Consider the following 21,643-nt stretch of genomic DNA (forward strand, 5'->3'; position numbering starts at 1 on the left):
ATAAAGAATTGACAGCGTAATATAAAGTGCTAATAAAGTAAGTACTAAGTGCAATGGAAAACCTCAGGATGGAAAAACTACAGAGAAAAACATCTTGAGATACTACCTGAGGTCTTTTCCTTCTCCTGCTTCCTTGAACCCATCACTCTTCCTTATACCATAAAGACAGCCAAGTACAAAGAAGTCATAATTTAGCTTTAGTTTACATTAGCTATCTAAAGGCCTTAGCATAAACAACATTAAAAAAAAAAAAAAAAGCATGGTCTTCTACTATCAGAGCCTGGTTTTTTGAGAAAGAAAAGGTTTGCTGAGCTTGGAGAACAAAAAGCTTTAATGGACTCAGCATGCACTAAAGGATGCATATTTATGTAAGAGCAGTTTTTCCCTCTATAAGTTATCAACCCAGAATGCTATCAAATACAAAATATATTTCAAAATGAAAAATAATATAAAGACATTTTTAGACATACAAAGCTGAAAGATTTCATTTCCATACTACAACACTCACACTGTAGAAATGTTAAAAAGGAAGTCTGTTACAGAGAAGGAAAATGATAGCAGATGGAAAAAAGGATCTACACAAAGAAATGAAGAGCACTGGAAATGGTAACTACATGGGTAAATGGATAAGGGGGTCTTTCTTTTTTTTTATTAAAAGATTTTATTTATTCATTTTGAGAGAGAGACAGAGAGAGCACAAGCAGAGGGAGAGGCAGAGGGAGAGGGAGAGGGAGAAGCAGATTCCCCACTGAGCCAGGAGACCGACATGGGGCTCGATCCCAGGATGGGGAGATCATGACCTGAGCGGAAGGCAGATGCCTAACTACCGAGCCACCAGGCGCCCCGGGGCCTTTTTTTTAATTATTTAAATCTCTTTAAATAAGATAGAAATAAAATGGAGTCATAAAAAGAAATCCAAAAGAAGGCTGGAAAAAAAAAAATGTAGAAGGGAATAACGAATAGCAGGAACAAAGAGAACACAAATAACAAGACAGACTCAAACCTAACCATTTTTATTGAGTTTTGAAAGTTCTTGATATATTATGTATCTAAGTTCTTTATCAGATACATGCTTTGCAAAAGTCTTCTCCTAGTCTGTGACTTCCTTTCATTCCTTTAGTAGCGTCTTTTGAAGAGCAGAAGTTTTTTATTTTTATTAACTCCCACTTATTTGTTTGTTCTTTTATGGATTTACTTCTGGTTTTGTATCTAAGCAATCTCTATCTAATCCAGGATCACCAAGACCTTTTCCTGTGTTTTCTCATAGATGTTTTATACTTTAAATTTTACATTTAGATCTATAACCCATTTTGAATTAATTTTTGTGTATGGCACAAAGTATGGATCCAAGTCCATTTTTTACTTAATGTATTTCCAGTTATAGTGCCATTTGTTAGAAAAGTTATATTTTCTCCATAGCATTGCCTTTGTCAAAAATCAATTGTTCATAAATATGTGGGCATTATATCTGGACTCTCTTTTCTGTTCAGTAATCTGTTTGTCTGTCTTTACATGAATACTATACTGTTTTGATTATTGTAGTTTTATAATAGTTCTGGAAATTAGGTCGCCTTGGCTCTCAACTTTATTCTTCTTTTTCAGAGTTGTTTGGCTATTCTAGCTCCTTTGCATTTCCATAGAAATTTTAGAATCAGCTTATTGATTTCTTTTTTTTGTTGTTTTTTCTTTTTTAAGATTTTATTTATTTATTTGACAGAGAGAGACACAGTGAGAGAGGGAACACAAGCAGGGGGAACAGAAGCAGGCTTCCTACTGAGCAGGGAGCCCGACGTGGGGCTCGATCCCAGGACCCTGGGGTCATGATCTGAGCCGAAGGCAGACGTTTAACAACTGAGCCATCCATCTGGGATGGAGCCCCACATAGGGCTCCCTGATCAGCAAGGAGTCTGTTTCTCCCTCTCCCTCTGCCCCTCCCCTCTGCTTGTGCTCTCTCTCTCAAATAAATAAATAAAATCTTAAAAAAAAAAAAGAACAACCAATTGTGTCCCAAAATAGGCAAAAGATTTTAATAGACTCTTCAGAAGAAGATATACAAATGGCAAATAAGCCCTTCAAAAAACACTCAACATCATTAGTCATTAAGAAAATGCAAATTAGGGGCTCCTGGGTGGCTCAGTTGTTAAGCATCTGCCTTCAGCCCAGGTCATGATCCAGGGTCCTGGGATCAAGCCCCGCATTGGGCTCCCTACTCAGCAGGAAGTCTGCTTCTCCCTCTCCCACTCCCCCTGCTTGTGTTCCTGCTCTTGCTATGTCTCTCTGTCAAATAAATAAATAAAATCTTTATTTAAAAAAAAAGGAAATGTAAATTAAAACCACAAGGAGATGCCACTCCACACTTGTTAGAATGTCTAAAATTAAAGACTGACCATACCAAGTGCTGATGAAAATGTGGAGGAACAAGAACTCTCACACACCACTAGTGGGAATGTAAAACGGTATGACCACTCAAAAGCCAAATTATGGAAAGAGCCCAAATGACCACTGACTGATAAATGGATAAAGAAGATGTGGGGTGTGTGTGTGTGTGTATAATATATATATATATATATATATATATATATATATATATATATATAGTGTGTATATGTATGTATGTGTGTGTGTGTATATACATACACACACAATGAAATATTACTTGGCCATCAAAAAGAATTAGATCTTGCCATTTACAATGACGTGGCTGGAGCTAGAGAGTATTATGCTAAGTGAAATAAGTCAGAGAAAGACAAATACCATATGATTTCACTCATATGTAGGATTTAAGAAACAAAACAAATGATCATAGGGGGAAAAAAGAGAGAGGCAAACCAAAAAACAGACTCTTAACTATAGAGAACACACTGATGGTTATCAGAAGGGAGGTGGGTGGGGGGAAATGGGTTAAATAGGTGATGGGGATTAAGGAGTGCACTTATCCTCATGAGCACCAGATGTTTTATGGAAGTGTTGAATCACTAAATTGTATTACATATATGGTAACTAACCAGAATTTAAATAAAAACTTAAAAAAAAAAAGTAAAACACATACCTAGTGTATGATCCAGTCATTCCACTCCTAGGTGTTTACTCAAGAGAAACCAAATGTTCATACAAAGATTTATACATGAATGTTCACAGTTCATAGTAGCTTTATTTATAGTAGCCAAAAACTATAAACAACCCAAATACCCATCAACAATAAATTGTGATATATCCTTACAATGAACTACTACTCAGTAATATAAAGGAATGACCTATTGATTCACGCAAAATTAAATAAATCTCAGGCAGACAAGAAGAGAGAATACATACTATAGGGTTCCATTTTATAAAATCCTAGAAAATGCAAATTAATCTACAGTGACAGAAAGCAAGATCAGTGGCTGCTTTGGGATGAGGGGTGAGGAGTAATGAGAGGGAGGGATTACACAGAAGTATATATGAAGAAAATTCTGGTTCATGGATATATTTACTATCGAGTATGGTGATGGTTTCACAGATACATATACATGTATGTCAGAACTTATTAAATTTTACATTTTAAAATCAGTTGATTATATGTTGATTTTACCTCAATAAAGCCATTAAGATAATAAAATAAAATATGAGATATATAGGCATGATCTTCCTTCTCCGTTACTTTTACTTAGCAAGTGCAATAAAAGCCAGGAGCTGGGGCGCCTGGGTGGCTCAGTTGGTTAAGCGACTGCCTTCGGCTCAGGTCATGATCCTGGAGTCCCTGGATCGAGTCCCGCATCGGGCTCCTTGCTTGGCAGGGAGTCTGCTTCTCCCTCTGACCCTCCCCCCTCTCATGTGCTCTCTCTCTCTCATTCTCTCTCTCTCAAATAAATAAATAAAATCTTTGAAAAAAAAAAGCCAGGAGCTGCTCCTAGCTATCGCTACCTGCCCACAGGTATCAAGAGTAAACACTCTCACTTGGGTTCCATTTCCCCTGGCACTGGAGAGTATTCATTAGAATCTAATGATAAAACTTAACTTTCCTCAATCACAGTGGCAAAAATGCAAAATTCTGGGCAATGGGAATGAGGATAGGTGGCCTATAGGACATGACGAGAGGCTAAAATAGATGGTTTGGTAAAAAGCCATTTAGGGGGCGCCTGGGTGGCTCAGTCGGTTAAGCGGCTGCCTTCGGCTCAGGTCATGATCCCAGGGTCCTGGGATCGAGCCCCGCATCGGGCTCCCTGCTCAGCGGGGAGCCTGCTTCTCCCTCTCCCTCTGCCTGCCTCTCTGCCTACTTGTTCTCTCTCTCTATCTCTCTGTCAAATAAATAAATAAAATCTTTAAAAAAAAAAAAAAGCCATTTAGGGCAGCTGCTCTTTCTGCCCACGGGTCCTACCCCCATGCTTTAATAAAACCACCATTTTGCACCAACAAAACAAAACAACAAAAACAAAACAAAAAGCTATTTAGGCTTTACTGACTTACTGACTTTTTAGAGTCAGTATTAGATTTAGGTCTTGCCAGTCATCATCCTAGGATGTATTTCTTTCAGTGACCTTTTACAGAGTAGAAGGGGCAAGCCATAGTTTGAATATGCTAGGTCTCCCGGCTCAGATTCTATCTACTCTCATTTCATTTTCACCCTAACTTTATAATACCTAAAAAGGTATTAGAACATGTAAACAAAAATCACATGATAGAATAATATGTGTACCATTAAAAACATCAAGAACAATGTGAATTCAGTAGGAGAAATAATTATATCACCTTGCGGGATCAGAACATCTTCGAATTAGAAATGATCGAAGAGTTCATCGAATCTCAGGCCCCAACAGATGGGCAATTGCCCTCACAACACTGCCATCGGGTTGTTAACTTGTATTTTTCATACACAGCCTCTGTGACAGGCAACGCACACTATCAGGAAGCAACCTACTACACTTCTGAGAAGCCATGTTCGACAGTTAATTTCCTGTATCAGCCCCAAATCTAGCTTCCCATGAATTTTTCCTAATTCTTCCCACACTAGACAAGTTTATCCCCTCTGCCCCATACCACTTTTCAGATGTTAAAGGAACAAAAATGTATTCAGCCATCCCCTTTATATGTGCAGACTCTTGTACTGAGCACTGTTCAGGGTACAGAGACAAAGGAAATACGGATTCTGCCTTTACAGGCACTTTAGTCAAATGCAGATATTTTTTCTTTTTAAGCCACAAATAATTACAATATATACTATAAGTATAAATGTCAAAAAAGAAGTACTGATTGAAAGTATAACGAGTTCAGAAAAGGGAAAGAATAATTCAATCTATGGAAAGGATGAAGAAATTAGGGAAAGCTTCATAAGGCAGATAATACTTGAGATGGACCTTGAAGATGGGCATTTCTCCTGAGAAAAAAGCATTTTATTTATTTATTTTTTAAGATTTTTTTTGTTTTTTTAAAGATTTTATTTATTTATTTGAGAGAGAGAGAATGAGAGAGAGCATGAGAGGGGGGAGGGTCAGAGGGAGAAGCAGACTGCCCACCAAGCAGGAAGCCTGATGCGGGACTCGATCCTGGGACTCCAGGATCATGACCTGAGCCGAAGGCAGTCGCTTAACCAACTGAGCCACCCAGGCGCCCCTTATTTTTTAAGATTTTATTTATTTATTTGACAGACAGAGACACGGCGAGAGAGGGAACACAAGCAGGGGGAGAGGGAGAAGCAGGCTTCCTGCCGAGCAGGGAGCCTGATGCGGGGCTCGGGCGCCCCGAGAAAAAATCATTTTAGTGAGTATAGTGGTTAAGAGCTTGGACTCTAGAAATACATTGCCTAGGTTTGAATCCTAGCTTTGCCACTAGTTTGGTGACTTTGGGCAAGTTACTCTGTGCTTTTATTTTCCACTTTTATAAAATACAAAAATAGACATGAGAATTAAATGAAGGATACTTAGAACAGTGCCCAGCACTTAGCACTGTGTAAATATTTGCTGTTGTTGTTATTCAGAAAATATCAAAGATAGAGTCTGCAGCAGTGAGAAGGAACTAAAGTTGTCTGGGAAGGAAACAGTCCATTTTAATTTAAACATTTAAACATTTTGGTTTCACCCAAAACCCAGCTAGATATAAATGCTAGCACAAAACCTAGCCGGTGGTAGGCAATTAGTAAATCTTCACCCCGCCACTTTTCTTTCCCTTTTTCTTCCCCTCATAGTTCTGGTTTATACTTTGCCTGAATTTGTGCATTCTGCCTTGTATAATAACTATTTGCATTATCACATTATCTGCCTCTTGTACACCTGGGTGGCTCAGTCAGTTAAGCATCTGCCTTCGGCTCAGGTCATAATCCCAGGGTCCTGGGATCGAGTCCCGCATCGGGCTGCTTGCTCAGCAGGGAGCCTGCTTTTCCCTCTGCCTACCGTTCTCCCTGCTTGTGCATGCTCTCTCTCTCTCTCTGGCATATAAATAAATAAAAAATATATTTTTTTAAATAAAAGCTACAGGAGATTCTGAATCAGTACATCATTAGACACTATATTTGAGAACCAATTACACAGGCGCTTGGGGGGCTTAGTTGGTTAAGCATCTGCCTTCAGCTTAGGTCATGATCCCAGGGTCCTGCGATTGAGCCCCGCATCAGGCTCCCTGCTCAGTGAGGAGTCTGCTTCTCCCTCTGCCCACCCCCCTCCCGGCTTGTGCTTTCTCTCTCTCAAATAATAAATAAAATCTTTTTAAAAAATAAATTAAAAATAAAAAAGAGAACCAATTACTTAGATCACCTAATGATAAAGTGGGCACACAATAAGCATTTGCTGAACTTTCATGGACTGAAAAATGAAAGATCAGGATCTAAAACTAGGTTGAAGCCATACTGGAAAGGCACTAAATGCCAGGCTTAATTGGCACAAAAGGCCAAACTAAATAACCATCTTCCAGCTTCAAAACAACAATCCATTGTAAGGAGCTGTATCTCAAATCACTTTCGTGGCCTTTCAGCAAATCAAAAACATTAATATGCATTTTCAAAAATCAGAGATAGCTAATAATAAGATAAAGTCAAGTTTTATTTATTCATTTTAAACAACAGTTCAGTAAGCATTAATGCAATATATATGAAAGCACATTAAAAATTGAAATAAAATATGAAACTATTATATGGATGCTAGCAATTAAAAAAATCTAAGTTTTAATGTGATTTTTCTAATTGAAAAATCTAAAAGGGAGGCGCCTGGGTGGCACAGTCAGTTAAGCATCCAACTCTTGGTTTCAGCTCAGGTCGTGATCTCAGGGTTATGAGATCAAGCCCTGCATCAGGGTCCACACTGAGTGCAGAGCCTGAGACTCTCTCTCCCTCTCCTCCCTCTGTCCCCCCCTACACCCCCTCCCCCGCTCTCTCTCTCAAATAAGTAAGTTTTAAAAAAGAAAGAAAAATCTAAAAGGAATTCATGATTTTAAACCAACAATAAACAAAATATTCACTTCAAATACTTAAATCTATCTTTTTTTTTTTCTATTATAGGTACTGTTACGGCAACTAGAAGATTTTTTTTATCCAGATCTGGACAAGTTAAAATTGGAAACCATATCATGAAGCTTTCATTTTAAAGCTAATTTCCCAATACTGAGTTCGCACCAAAGTAGCAATATCTTACAATTAAACTAACACCATTTGTAGAAGAGAACCTTACACTGTCCCCACCCCTTCATAAGTTAGTATGTTTTGGAAGCACTTGACCATTTTCTGATTTTCTTAGAATCCTATTGCAATTTGTTATCCAAGTAACCAGGGAAAAATATTTAAACCACTCAGAGCTGTCATTCTAATATATTTTCCAGGAGTCTGAATTCTTTCTTGGACTACAGCTAATGGCCATGTGTCAGATTTATTTGAAGTATATCCAAATCCTCAATATGTAGCAAGTAAACATTTACAATTCAATAATTCCTCATTCCTATTCAGGCTACTAATCAAATCAGCAAGATCCGTAAGTTTTTCCCCCAAAATGCTACCCCACCATTAAACATAATCCCTAATCACTGATGATAACAGGAAAACGTTACCAACAGTGTAGACTAAAATACTGGAAAGGGTGCCTGGGTGGCTCCATTGGTTGAGCATCAGACTCCTGATCTTAGCTCAGGTCTTGATCTCAGGGTTGTGAGTTCAAGCCCCATACTGGGGTCCATGCTGGGCATGTAGCCTACTTAAAAAACAACAACAAAAATATATAAATAAATAAAATATTGGAAAGTGTTTTCAAAGGATACTACATACAGAAGGTGTGACATTCTTTGAAGTATTTAAAAGTTGAGTAAATTCTATCTTCCTATGGTGTTTTAGGTTAGCTTTTCAGTGCCAGGGGAAAGAAGTAGATGACCTGGCCAAGACTGACAAAATTGTTTACATTTGATAAAAGAATCTAATGTTGACAAGGTTATTAAAAGAGAAGTACTCTTGGGGTGCCTGAGTGGCTCAGTCAGTTAACTGTCTGCCTTCAGCCCAGATCACAATCTCAGGGTCCTGGGATGGAGCCCTTCATTAGGCTTCCTGCTCAGCGGGGTGTCTGCTTCTCCCTCTCCTCTTGCCCCTCCCCCTGCTCATGCTCAAGCTCTCTCTCTCTCTCTCAAATAAACAAATAAAATCTAAAAAAAAACACAAAACCTTACTAATTTGACTAATAAAATATTATATTATTTTTCTTAAAAAGTACTGTCATACTCTATTGTTGGGAATATACATTGTCTTTTTTGAAAAAAATTTGGCAATGTCTACCAGTTTTTAAAGATATACTATCCTTTGACATAGTAAGTCCATTGTTTTGAACTTATCTTGAGTATACATGCAAAAGTATGCAAAGACATGAGGATGCTTATTGCAGCATTATTTATAATAGCAAAATTGATACCACATATATGTCTGCAAGGTATGGTTAGGTAAATTTCTTATAATGAGAATACTGTGCAGGCATTAAAAAAGAATAAACAATATCTCTAAGTGATAATATAAAAAGATTTTTAAGATGTAAGTAAAGAAAGCTGTCTACAATGTGGTAAATATACATATATGACACATACATATAGAAAAGTTGTATATAGGGGCACCTGGGTGGCTCAGTCGTTAGGCGTCTGCCTTTGGCTCAGGTCATGATCCCAGGGTCCTGGGATGGAGCCCCGCATTGGGCTCCCTGCTTGGTGGAGAGCCTGCTTCTCCCTCTCCCACTCCCCCTGCTTGTGTTCACTCTCTCACTGTCTCTCTCTCTGTCAAATAAATAAAATCTTTAAAAAAAAAAACACACAAAAGGTTGTATATAGCCAAGATATGAAAGCAAAACATGTGTCTATCCACAAATGGAGAAGAAGATGAGGTATATATACACAACGGAATATTACTCAGCCATAAAACAGGATGAGATCTTGCCACTTGCAACAACAATACCTAGAAGGTATTATACTAAGTGAAATAAGTCAGACAGAAAAAGGCAAATACCATATGATTCCACTTATGTATGGAATCTAAACAACAAAACAAATGAACAAACAAAAGGCAGAAACAGACCCATATATACAGAGAACAAACTGACGGAGCCAGAGGGAGGGCGTGGGGAGATGGGCTAAATGGGTGAAGGAGAATAGGAGACAGGCTTCCAGTTATGGAATGAATAAGTCACTGGGATAAAAGATACAGCATGGGGAATATAGTCGATGGTATTGTAATAACGTTGTATGGTGACAGATGGTAGCTACACTTGTGGAGAGCATAGCACAATGTACAGACTGTCCAATCACTATGTAGTACACCTGAAAGTAATGTCACATTATGTGTCAACTATACTTCATAACAAAAAAAAGAAAGATTGTATAAACACACATATAAATATGCATTTGTTAAAGCATAACAATTTTGGGGAAAATACCCAAAAAAATAGTAAAAGAGGTTGACTCTGAGGAATAGAACTAAGGGTAAGAAGGAAGAGAAAGACATGTTAAATGTTAAAATTTGTCATCCTGCTATAATATTAAAAACCATATGACAAACCTTTGGAGAACTATTTGGCAGCTTTTTATAAAGTTAAACATATATCTGCCCTCCAATTGAGCCATTTCGCTGAGTTATTAACCCAAGAGAAATGCAAAAGGTATGTCCACAAATAGACTTGTACAAAAAGGTTCATACCATCCTTATTCATAATGGCCTCAAAGAAGAAGGACCTCAAATGTCCATCAACAGGAGAATGGATAAACAAAGTGGTATAAGGAATACTATTTAGCAATAACAAAGGATGAGCTACTGATGCAAGAAAAATTTGGATCAGTCTTAGCCTGCCTGAGGGAGAAAGGTTTGGAGAATGGGGAAAATGTTTGAGGGAAGTCAAGGTTCATCTATGTTGTAGCATCTGTCAGTACTTCATTTCTTTTATGGCCTAAGAATATTCCATTGTATGAATATACCACATATATATTGCCTGATGACAGACATCTTGGTTGTTTTCACCTTTTTGGCTATTATAAATAATGCTGCTATAAACAATTGTGTTTTGTGAGAACTGTGTATTTTATTATGTGAAAATTACACCTCAATTTTAAGAAAGAATATGGATATGAAAAATCGTATTGTTACTACAAAGCATGATTTCTGAATGTTTCAGTGAATGGCAGAACAAAAATATCTCAGAATGGCAAACAAGTTAATTATAATAAAAATATGTTCCTTCAGAGGAGAAAAAAGTTATGTGTCAATAAAAACAACCTGAAATGCCATATTCATCTCCTGATGAAAAGAAGTTTTTTATATGAGAGTGAGGAACCTGTCTGAAAAAACTTAAATCACTGTCTCTAATGTAAACTGCAACTCTTTTTTTTGGGGTTTTTTTGTAAATTTTAATTCCAGTATAGTTAACATATAGTGTTATATTAGTTAGAGGTGTACGATACAGTGATTCAACAATTCTACACATTACTCAGTGCTCATTAAGGTAAGTTTATTCTCAGGGCACCTGAGTGATACAGTTGGTTAAGGGTCCAATTCTCGGTTTTGGCTCAGGTCGTGATCAGGGTTGTGAGATCAAGCCCCATCTCAGGCTTTGCACTCAGCATGGAGTCTGCTTAAAAGACTCTCTCTCACTCTCACCCTGCCCCTCCCCACCCCCTGAGCTCTCTCTCCTTCCCTTAAATAAATAAATCTTAATCTATTTATTCTATCTAGTGTATTTTTAATTTCAGCTTTTGAGTTCTTTAGCTCTGATTGGTTCTTTTTAATGTTTTTTTTATGTCTGTTGAGGGTCTCACTGAAGTCTTCCACTCTTTTCTCAAGTCCAGTGAGTATTTTTATCACCATTACTTTTAAATCTCTATCAGGCATATTAGTTATCTCTGTTTTGTTTAGCTCTCTTGCTCTGATTTTGTCTTGTTCTTTCATTTGGGACATATTCCTCTGTCTCGTTATTTTGTTTAACTCTGTGTCTGTTTCTATGTGTTAGGAAAGTCAGCTACATCTCCTCCAGGTTGGAGGGGACAGATCTGTGGGGACTAGGTCTACTGTTAGCAAGCTAGGTGGAGAGTGTTGGCAGTGCGCTGGTTCCCACAGGTGTCCACGTGTCTAGGCTTGATGGGGGCAGGGAGCAGGGGAGCGAAATGCGACCTGCCAACTCTTTTGTTCTAGAGAAATCTCCCAAAGAACACTGACCCTTTAGCACACACTCTGAAATTAGTAAACAAATCTCCCTCCTGTATACCCCAGGTGTTTTTCAAACCACTGCTTTTATACTGTATCTCCACGGGGCTATATGTTGTGCTATATCTTTAAGGGCTGGGACACAGTTTCCTATAACTTGCCCAGCTCTCCCAGAGCTGAGCCCACTGTTTTTTAAATCAGCTGAGCCCACTGAATTGCATGGTAAGGGGATGATTCATTTCTTTTTTATTAAATTTTTAAATTTTAATTCCAGTATAATTAACATACAGTGTTATATTAGTTTCAGGTGTACAATATAGTGATTCAGCAATTCTATACATTAGCCAGTGCTCATCATGTTTCATTTTGCAAAAACTTGCCAACATTTGGTATTGTCACCATTTTGGATTTTGGAGATTCTAATATATATGTAGAGGTATCCTGTGGCTTGCAATTCCTTAATGACATATGATGTTGAAGATCTTTCCATATGCATATTTGCCATTGTATATCATCATCTTTGGTGAGTTGTCTGGGTCTTTTGACCAATTTTTAACCATACTGTTCATTTTCTTATTGTTTAGTTTTAAGAGTTCTTTGTATATTTTATTTATTTTTATTATGTTATGTTAGTCACCATACAGTACATCATTAGTTTTTGATGTAGTGTTTTTTAACCCCTCTATTTCTCCATTATTTACTTCTTGTGTGTATTTTCTAGTGTACCATTTTCATTCTTTGTCATTTTACTATATATTTTTTCACTATATATCTTTAAAGTTATTTTTTAGTGGTTGCTCTAGGGATTACAATTAACAATTTATAGCAACCTAGTTTGGGTTAATACTAACTTAATTTCAATAGTATACAAAAAAAGATTAGCTTTTTCCCCTCTACCCTCCTTTGTGTTGTTACTGTCATACAAATTATATCTTTATGCATTGTATACCTATTGACTCAGATTATTGCTTCATGCAGTTGGATAGGAGGGGAGAAACATGACAAAGAAAAATGCATTTATATTGTTCTTTATATTTACCAAAGTAGTTACATTTATTAATGCTCTTTATTTCTTCATATGCCCTTTATTCCACTGTCTAGAGCTCTTTCATTTCAGTTTGAATGACTCTCTTTATAAAGTATTTCATATAGGTAAATTCTCTCAATTTTTATCTGGGAATGTCTTCATTTCTCCTTCATTTTTTTTTTAAAGGTTTTTATTTATTTATTTGACGGAGAGAAACACAGCTAGAGAGGGAACACAAGCAGGGGGAGTGGGAGAGGGAGAAGCAGGCTTCCCGCTGAGCAGGGAGCCCGATGCGGGGCTCAATCCCAGGACCCTGGGATCATGACCTGAGCCGAAGGCAGATGCTTAACGACCAAGCAACCCAGGTGCCCCTCTCCTTCATTTTTATTTTTTATTTTATTTTTTATTTTTAATTTTTAGAGATTTTATTTATTTATTTGAGAGAGAGAGAGCAGTGAGAGAGGGAACACAAGCAGGGAGAGTGGGAGAGGGAGAAGCAGGCTTCCTACTGAGTAGGGAGCCCCATGCGGGGCTCGATCCCAGGACCCCGGGACCATGACCTGAGCCGAAGGCAGATGCTTACTGACTGAGCCACCAGGCACCCTTATTTTTTATTTTTTTAAGATTTTTATTTATTTATTTGAGAGAGAGAGAATGAAGAGAAAGAGAGCACGAGAGGGAGGAGGGTGAGAGGGAGAAGCAGACTCCCCACCGAGCAGGGAGCCCAATGCGAGACCCGATCCCGGGACTCCAGGATCATGACCTGAGCCGAATGCAGTCACTTAACCAACTGAGCCACCCAGGTGCCCTCTCCTTCATTTTTAAAGGGTGTTTCACTGAACACAAAATTCTTGCTTAGCACTTTCTTTCATCACACTGCCTCAATGGTTTCTGAAAAGAAATCAGCTGTTAAGCCTTACTGAGTATGCTTCTACAGGATGAATCTTCTGTTGTTGTTTTCAATATTCTGCATTTTGCTCCCAACAGTTTGATTATGATGTGTCTAAGTATAAACCCCTTTGAGATATTCCTACTTGAAGTTTGTTGAACTTCTTGGACATGCATATAAAAGTTTTTTTCCTCAAGTTTGGGGAGTTATCAGTCGTTATTTCTTCAAATATTCTCTCTGTCCCTTTCATTCCTCTCCTTCTGGAGCCATTATTATGTGTATGTTGTTAGAGTTGCTGGGGTCCGACAGGTCTCTGAGGCTCTGTTCATTTTTCTTCATTCTTTTTTTTTTTTTTTCCTTCTATTCCTCAGCCTGGATAATTTCAACTGACCTACCTTGAAGTTTACTGATTTTTTCTTCTGTCTGGTCAAATTTGGTGTTGAGCCCCTCTAGTGCATTTTTCATTCCAGTTACTATAATTCTCAATACCAGAATTTATTTGGTTCTTTTCTATCATTTCTACCTAGTAACTGATATTCTCTATTTGGTAATATATTGTGATATTTTCCTTTTATAGTTTCCTTTAATTCTTTGAATACTTAAGTAGATGATTGTCTTTGTCTAGTAAATCCAATGTCTGAGCTACCTCAATTTCTATTGACTACTTTCCTCCCCCTGTGTATGGGCCATACTTTCTTGTTTCTTTGCATGGCTCATAGGTTTTTTTTGAAAACTAGGTATTTTAAATAATATAATGTGGCAACTCTAGAAATCAGATTCTTCCCCTTTCCCACAGTTTGTTGTTGTTGTTGTTGACCTAGTGACATTTCCAAACTAATTCTGTAAAGTCTGTATTCTTTGTCACAACTGATCACTAAATTTTCTTCTTGGTTAGCTTAGTGGTTAGCTAATGGCTGGACAGAGATTTTCTTAAATGTCTGGAACTAGTAAGTCTCTCAGTCTTTGCTGAGGCTCTGTGTGTGTGTTGGGGCTCTCAGCTAGGCAGTTTACAACTTCACCTTAGCCTCTACTTCCTGCTTGCACAGAGCCCCAAGGTTAGCCAGAGATAAAGGTTAGGACCTTCTCAGGTCTTTTCTGAACATGCAGACAGCCTTGAACATACACACAGCCTTATGTATATACTTGATGTTCTAGATTCCCAGGGATATGTCAGATCTTTTCAAAGACCCCTATAGACATTTCATTCCTCAGCTTTTTCTTTTAAGTTTTTTGGTTGGGCTGTTTGCCCCAATTGTTATCAGCACCTCAGGGAGCTATGTTGTTAAGCCAGTTTTTGCTACTTGTTCTCAGCAAATGACTCTGAGAAAATACTGTTCGCACTGGCGCAAGTTCTCTGTCAGGTTACATAAAGACAAGCCTTTTAAGAATGGTTCACCAGGGAACTGCCAGACAGATCAAATAATGACAATTCTCTGAGAATGGGGCTTTGAAAGAGCTCCAATTCCATTTTGACTCCTCCAGTGCTGGCTAGGAGGATTGCAGGCTCTTGTTTTCAAGTCTACCATGGAGCTGGGGGAAGGGGGAGTGGTATTAGAGCAAGTCAAAATGCCATAAAGCTTAGTATTCTTATGGAGATTCACCTGTTTGTTTTTAAAAATGTTCCCCCAGATTGTTGTAAGTCTTTGGTTAATTTCCAAAGTTCTGTAAAAACTTGATCTTGACAGTTTTTACAAGTGTTCTTGGAACTTTTATAAAGGAGAGTATTTGTCAGGTGTTGTTATTCCATCACTCCCAATGATATCACTCTCATTCCCCTCATTTTCAGATTACTTTGAAATATATTAGATTGTTTAGAGAAATAATAACAATAGTATACTGTGGGGTTTACGATATATTCAGAAGTGCATGGATATATGCTGTTGTAAAAAGCCCTTACATCACAGGTGAAATAGCATAACATTAATTGAAGGTAGACTGTGGTTAATTTAAAGATGCATGTTGTACATCCTAGAGCAACCACTAAAAAATAAGAAAAAGAAATAATTCAACAGAAGAGAGAAAATAAAATACTATAAAATACCCAATTAATAAAAAGATAGTATGAAAAAGAGAAAAGACCAAAGAATAAACAAGACAAAATAAATAGCAAGGTAGCACATTATACTGCAACTATCTATGTGTGCATACCTGTCTACCTACCTCTTACTCTTTATCTACGTACATCTGTTTTTTCTACCAGGTTATAAACTTACTGAATTACAGTCATAAACAGAAACAAACCAAAGTTAATTGCTGTAATGAATACACTGTTCATTCTAACTTGTTTTGGAATTTACAATAATTTATAAAAATTTTAATTAATTAGGGCGCCTGGGTGGCTCTGCTGATTAAGCATCTGCCTTTGGCTCAGGTCATGATCCCAGGGTGCTGGGATTGAGTCCCACATTGGGCTCCCTGCTCAGCAGGGCATCTCCTTCTCCCTCTGCTCCTCCCTAAGCCCCTCCCCCTGCTCAAGCCTTTTCTCTCTCTCCCGAACTCTCACGCTCTCTCTTTCCTGATCTCTCGCTCTCTCTCAAATAAAATCTTTTTTTTTTTTTAAGATTTTATTTATTTATTTGACAGAGAGAGACACAACGAGAGAGGGAACACAAGCAGGGGAAGTGGGAGAGGGAGAAGCAGGCTTCCTGCTGAGCAGGGAGCCTGATGCAGGGCTCGATCCCAGGACCCTGGGATCATGACCTGAGCTGAAGGCAGACGCTTAACCGTCTGAGCCACCCAGGCGCTCCTAAAATCTTAAAAAAAAATTTTTTTTATTAATTAATATATAAGACAATATGAAAAAAATACAAAGCTCACCTATCTTCATAACAATAAATCCCAGATTTTAGTGCTAAGTTATTTTATAAACTTCTTTGTACAATTTCATTTTACAATTAAGGAAACTAAAAGTTAAAGTGATTAATTGACTAATTAATCAAAACAGTCAATGGCCAGTCAGCAGTAGAGCCACAGTAAAATTCTTCTTCTTCTTCTTCTTTTTTTTTTAAAGATTTTATTTATTTATCTGACAGAGAGAGACACAGTGAGAGAAGGAACACAAGCAGGGGGAGCAACAAGGAGAAGCAGGCTTCCCGCTGAGCAAAGAGCCCGATGCAGGACTCAATCCCAGGACCCTGGGACCACGACCTGAGCCGAAGGCAGACGCTTAATGACTGAGCCACCCAGGCGCCCCTAAAATTCTTATTTCATAACTTTTAGTCCAGCTCTCTCAAGAGAAAAAAAATTTCCATGTAACATCAACGACATACACAACTATATACAAATAAAGTGCTCATTTCAAATTATTCTTATCCAGCAGGTTCTAGCAAGATCTCTATTTGGAAACATTTTAAGTTAAACTGTATACCTATTTGAAAATAACAAAACTTTAAAAATATACATACTGTTGAATTTAGAGTTTCAACTAATTCAAATTCTCATCAGTTATTACTGAAGTGCACTACACTTAAAGGAAAATTAAAAATACTATGACTAAACAATCACTTAAAGCACTGGCTACCAGGTTCAGAGAATACAATCTTTCATTCAAATCAATGGCTAAACCATTCATATTTATGTCAAAAATGATAACAAAAAATTAGGAAATCTGTGTGTAGTATTACCTGTAGCTCCCAGTGGATGTCCCTTTGAAATCAATCCGCCACTAGGATTTATGACCCACTTTCCTCCATAAGTATTATCTCCTCTATCAACCAGTCTTCCACCTTGTCCTAAAGAAGGAAAAATAATATTCATGAAGGTTAAAAATAACATTGGACCAGGGGCACCTGGGTGGCTCAGTTAAGCATCTGACATTTTTTTTTTTTTTTAATTTCAGAGAGAGAATGAGAGAGAGAGCACATGAGAGGGGGGAGGGTCAGAGGGAGAAGCAGATTCCCTGCTGAGCAGAGGGCCTGATGTGGGACTCGATCCCGGGACTCCAGGATCATGACCTGAGCCGAAGGCAGTCACTTAACCAACTGAGCCACCCAGGTGCCCCAAGTGTCTGGCTCTTGATCTCAGCTCAGGTCTTGATCTCAGGGTTGTGAGTTCAAGCCCCACATTGGGCTCCACACTAGGCATGGAGCCTACTTAAAAAAAAAAACCACATGGGACTAAATGATATGTTTTGTTTTGTTTTTTAATTTCAATATAGCCAAGATTTTCTTATAGCAAACGTTTCTTAACAGCTCAAACATTAAATTGATATAAGCACTTCTAAAAGTTACATAATAGGGGTGCCTGGGTGGCTCAGTGGGTTAAGCGGCTGACTCTTGATTTCAGCTCATGTCATGATCTCAGGGTTGTGAGATGGAGCCGGCATCAGGCTCCACACTGGGCATGGAACCTGCTTAAGATTCTCTCTCTCCCTCTTCCCCAGCCCCTCCCCCCTTGCTCATGCTCTCTCTCTGAAAAAGAAAAAAGTTACACAAAAAATATTGAGTAATAAAGGTTTATATTTTCAGAAAGTTTCATTCATGAAACAGAGCTCTTATTAGTTCCTAAGAATTCTCTAGCTTCCAAAATTGCTATAACTATAACAGAGATTCAGATACCTAAAGAATGAAACTGGATACAATACTATAACTAAATAATTATATCAGCTTTAAAAATCCACAATATTGCCCAATATATTCATTTCCATTTATTAAAAAGATTTTATTTATTTACTTGAGAGAGAAAGAGCACAGGGGGGAGGGGCAGAGAGGCAGAGGGAGAAGCAGACTCCCCATTGAGCAGGGAGCCCTATGGATATAGGGCGGGGGGGTGGGAGGGCACCTCATTCCCAGGACCCTGGGATCATGACCTGAGCCAAAGGCAGATGCTTAACCACCTGAACCACCCAGGTGCCCCCATTTCCATTTTCAATTGCACTGTTATATGTTATATAAACATTCTTAGTAAATGGAGGGTGCAGGGGGTGGGGTAAGGGCAGGGGACATGAAATGAAGGGAAGTGGCTGAAAATATTGTTAAACCATAAATGTAAGCTTAAAAGAAAATGAAAATTACATGCTTGGTGATTTCAACATTCCTATCAATTCTCTGGTGATTCTTCCAGGTGGTTAAGAAGTAAATTAAAATGCATGCATTATATAAAATATTCTTCTACACATATAATGAAGTGGAATCTCCAAAGAAAGATGATAAAGGTGGTTGTGGTGCTGTTAGAGGTGGCTAATAACTTTAAAGTACTCACTCTGTGTCAGGCCTTGTTCTAATTATTTTCCATATATTTACATAATTTAATTCTTAACCCTGATAAGTAGGTAGTATCATTCTCATTTTATAGCTAAGTAACCAGCCCAAGGCAACAGCAGGGGATTGATCTAGGATTAATTATCAGATAGCCTGGCTCCATAGCCTGTGTTCTTAACCAAATATTTTATTGCCTTTAAAAACCAAAGAGTTGGGGCGTCTGGGTGGCTCAGTCGTTGAGCGTCTGCCTTCGGCTCAGGTCTGGATCCCAGGGTCCTGGGATCGAGCCCCGCGTTGGGCTCCCTGCTCTGCGGGAGGCCTGCTTCTCCCTCTCCCACTCCACCTGCTTGTGTTCCCTCTCTCACTGTGTCTCTCTCTGTCAAATAAATAAAATCTTTAAAAAAAAAAAAAACAAAGAGTTTCTCCATTGGTAAACTGAAGCACACTAATCACAGAATTTTTTGACTAATACTTCTTTTTTTTAAAGATTTTTTTTTTAATCTTTTATTTTTTTAAGATTTTATTTATTTATTTGAGAGAGAGAATGAGATAGAGAGCATGAGAGGGGGGAGGGTCAGAGGGAGAAGCAGACTCCCTGCCGAGCAGGGAGCCCGACGTGGGACTGGATCCCAGGACTCCAGGATCATGACCTGAGCCGAAGGCAGTCGCTTAACCAACTGAGCCACCCAGGCGCCCAAGATTTTATTTATTTGATAGAGAGAGACACAGAGGGAGAGGAAACACAAGCAAGGGGAGTGGGAGAGGGAGAAGCAGGCTTCCCACTGAGCAGGGAGCCCTATGCAGGGCTCGATCCCAGGACCCTGGGATCACGACCTGAGCCGAAGGCAGATACTTAATGACTGAGCCACCCAGGTGCCCCTAAGATTCTATTTTTAAGTAACCTCTACACCCTATGTAGGGCTCGAACTCACAACCCCAAGATCAAGAGTCACATGCTCCTCTGACAGCCTGGCGTCCCTACGACTAACACTTCTTTTAAATCTAGGTTGTAGATTAAAAACCATCTATTGCAGCATTCTTTTATTTTTTGGTGTGTTTCTGACATAGAACCTGATACAAGGCTCTGGTCATAACAGGTATTCTACCTGCCATCACAGCTTTTAAAACTCCTAAATATTGTTACTGTACCAAGTAATAGCAGACTGAACACAAATCAACCCCAGGAAATCAATAATTCACTGCATGTTTTTTTCCATAATATATACAATCCTATTAAATATCAGAAGATTCCACTGGGAAGTTGTCTTGAGCTCATCAACTAAAAGTGATCCAGAGATAAAAGTACTATAATGACCACTCTTATGTACCACAGATAAGAAAATAAATAGAAAGCAATTATTATGCCTATTCTGTGTCAAAAACTCTGCTCTCATGGAATTTACTTCATTGTCAGAAGAGGTGTGAGGAAGAGACAGACAATATGTAAATAAAATATACAGTAGAGTGGTGGTAAGTGCCACAGGGGGAAAAAGGCAGGAAAGGGGGTAGAGGAAGTGTTGGGACAAAAAAGACAGAGTTGGGCGCCTGGGTGGCTCAGTTGTTAAGCGTCTGCCTTTGGCTCAGGTCATGATTCCAGGGTCCTGGGATCAAGCCCCACATTGGGCTCCCTGCTCAGCGGGAAGCCTGCTTCTCCCTCTCCCACTACCCCTGTTTGTGTTCCCTCTCTCGCTGTGTCTCTGTCAAATAAATAAATAAAATCTTTAAAAAAAAAAAAAAAAGACAGAGGTAAGGAGTTCACATTTTAAACCAAGTGACTGGAGAAGGCTTCCACTGAGAAGGTGACAATTGGTCAAAGACCTAAAGGGAATAAAGAAGCAAATCCTATGGGTATTTGAAGAAAGGCCCTGAGCTAGGAGTAAGCCTAGAGTGTTTGAACAAGGAGGCCAATGTAGCTGCCACAAAGTAAAAGAGTCAGAGATGTAGATGAAGAAAGCTGGGATGCTGTGAAGAGAATCCCTACCCCTCTGCCCCACATGCAACTGAAACATTCTATAGTGGTTTGCCATTAGGGTATTCATTCAGATAATGTTTTCCTACTAGGAATTACAAACTTTAAATACTTTTTAAACCTTAAAAATATTTAAAAACATATTAAAAGGGTGTGTTAGTCCCTACATTTTTCTTCACTAAAAAAAAGAGTCAGAGATGTAGAAGTCAGAGAGATGGGAAAGGGGACTAAAGAGGACAGATCACATTTGGCTTTTACTTCTGAATGAGATGAACAGAGGAATGACATTGATCTGCTGTATGCTTTTTTTTTTTTTTTAAGATTTTATTTATCTATTTGACAGAGAGAGTTAGCGAGAGAGGGAACACAAGCAGGGGGAGTGGGAGAGGGAGAAGCAGGCTTCCCGCTGAGCAGAGAGCCCGATGCGGGGCTCGATCCCAGGACCCTGGGATCATGACCTTAGCCAAAGGCAGACACTTAACCATCTGAGCCACCCAGCCGCCCCTGCTGTATGCTTTTAACAGGATCATTAAAGATTCATTGTAGAGAATAGACTGTAAGGAGACCTGGTAGGAGCAGACCAGTTATGAGACTACTATAATAATGTAAATGAGAAATAATGGTGGTCTGGACTAGGCTGTTAGTGATAAAGAGTGGTAAGATACAGTTATATTCTGGATATATTTAGAAGGTAGAGTCAATAGCCAATAGGACTTAGAGATGGATTCAATGAGAGCCGCCAGAGAAAGAGAGGAACTGGAGCAACTGTAGGATGGGGAAGACTGAGGAAGGAAGAAGTTTGGGTCACATCAGAAACTCAATTTGGACTTAGGTTTGAGATACTCATAAGATATCCAAAAAACCTCTGAAAATTAGGCAGCTGGACATATGAGTCTAGAGATCAGGGAACTGGTTTAAGATTGGGATATAATTTTACAAATCA

The 21,643-nt window shown here is 38.6% G+C and overlaps 1 protein-coding gene across 3 annotated transcripts in view; it reads right to left on the reverse strand.

Annotated features, from left to right (window-relative positions):
* SCP2 (sterol carrier protein 2) overlaps positions 1 to 21,643 on the reverse strand; it is a 106,052-nt gene that overhangs the window by 32,294 nt on the left and 52,115 nt on the right. For all 3 annotated transcript variants that reach the window (XM_035018530.1, XM_035018532.1, XM_035018531.1), the window contains exon 11: positions 17,157 to 17,264. In XM_035018530.1, coding sequence (XP_034874421.1) covers positions 17,157 to 17,264 — 108 coding nt within the window. The remainder of the gene's footprint in view (positions 1 to 17,156; positions 17,265 to 21,643) is intronic.

This window comes from Mirounga leonina, unplaced genomic scaffold, assembly GCF_011800145.1.
Source record: "Mirounga leonina isolate KUSES-001 unplaced genomic scaffold, KU_Mleo_1.0 Mir_173, whole genome shotgun sequence".
Lineage (NCBI taxonomy): Eukaryota > Metazoa > Chordata > Mammalia > Carnivora > Phocidae > Mirounga > Mirounga leonina.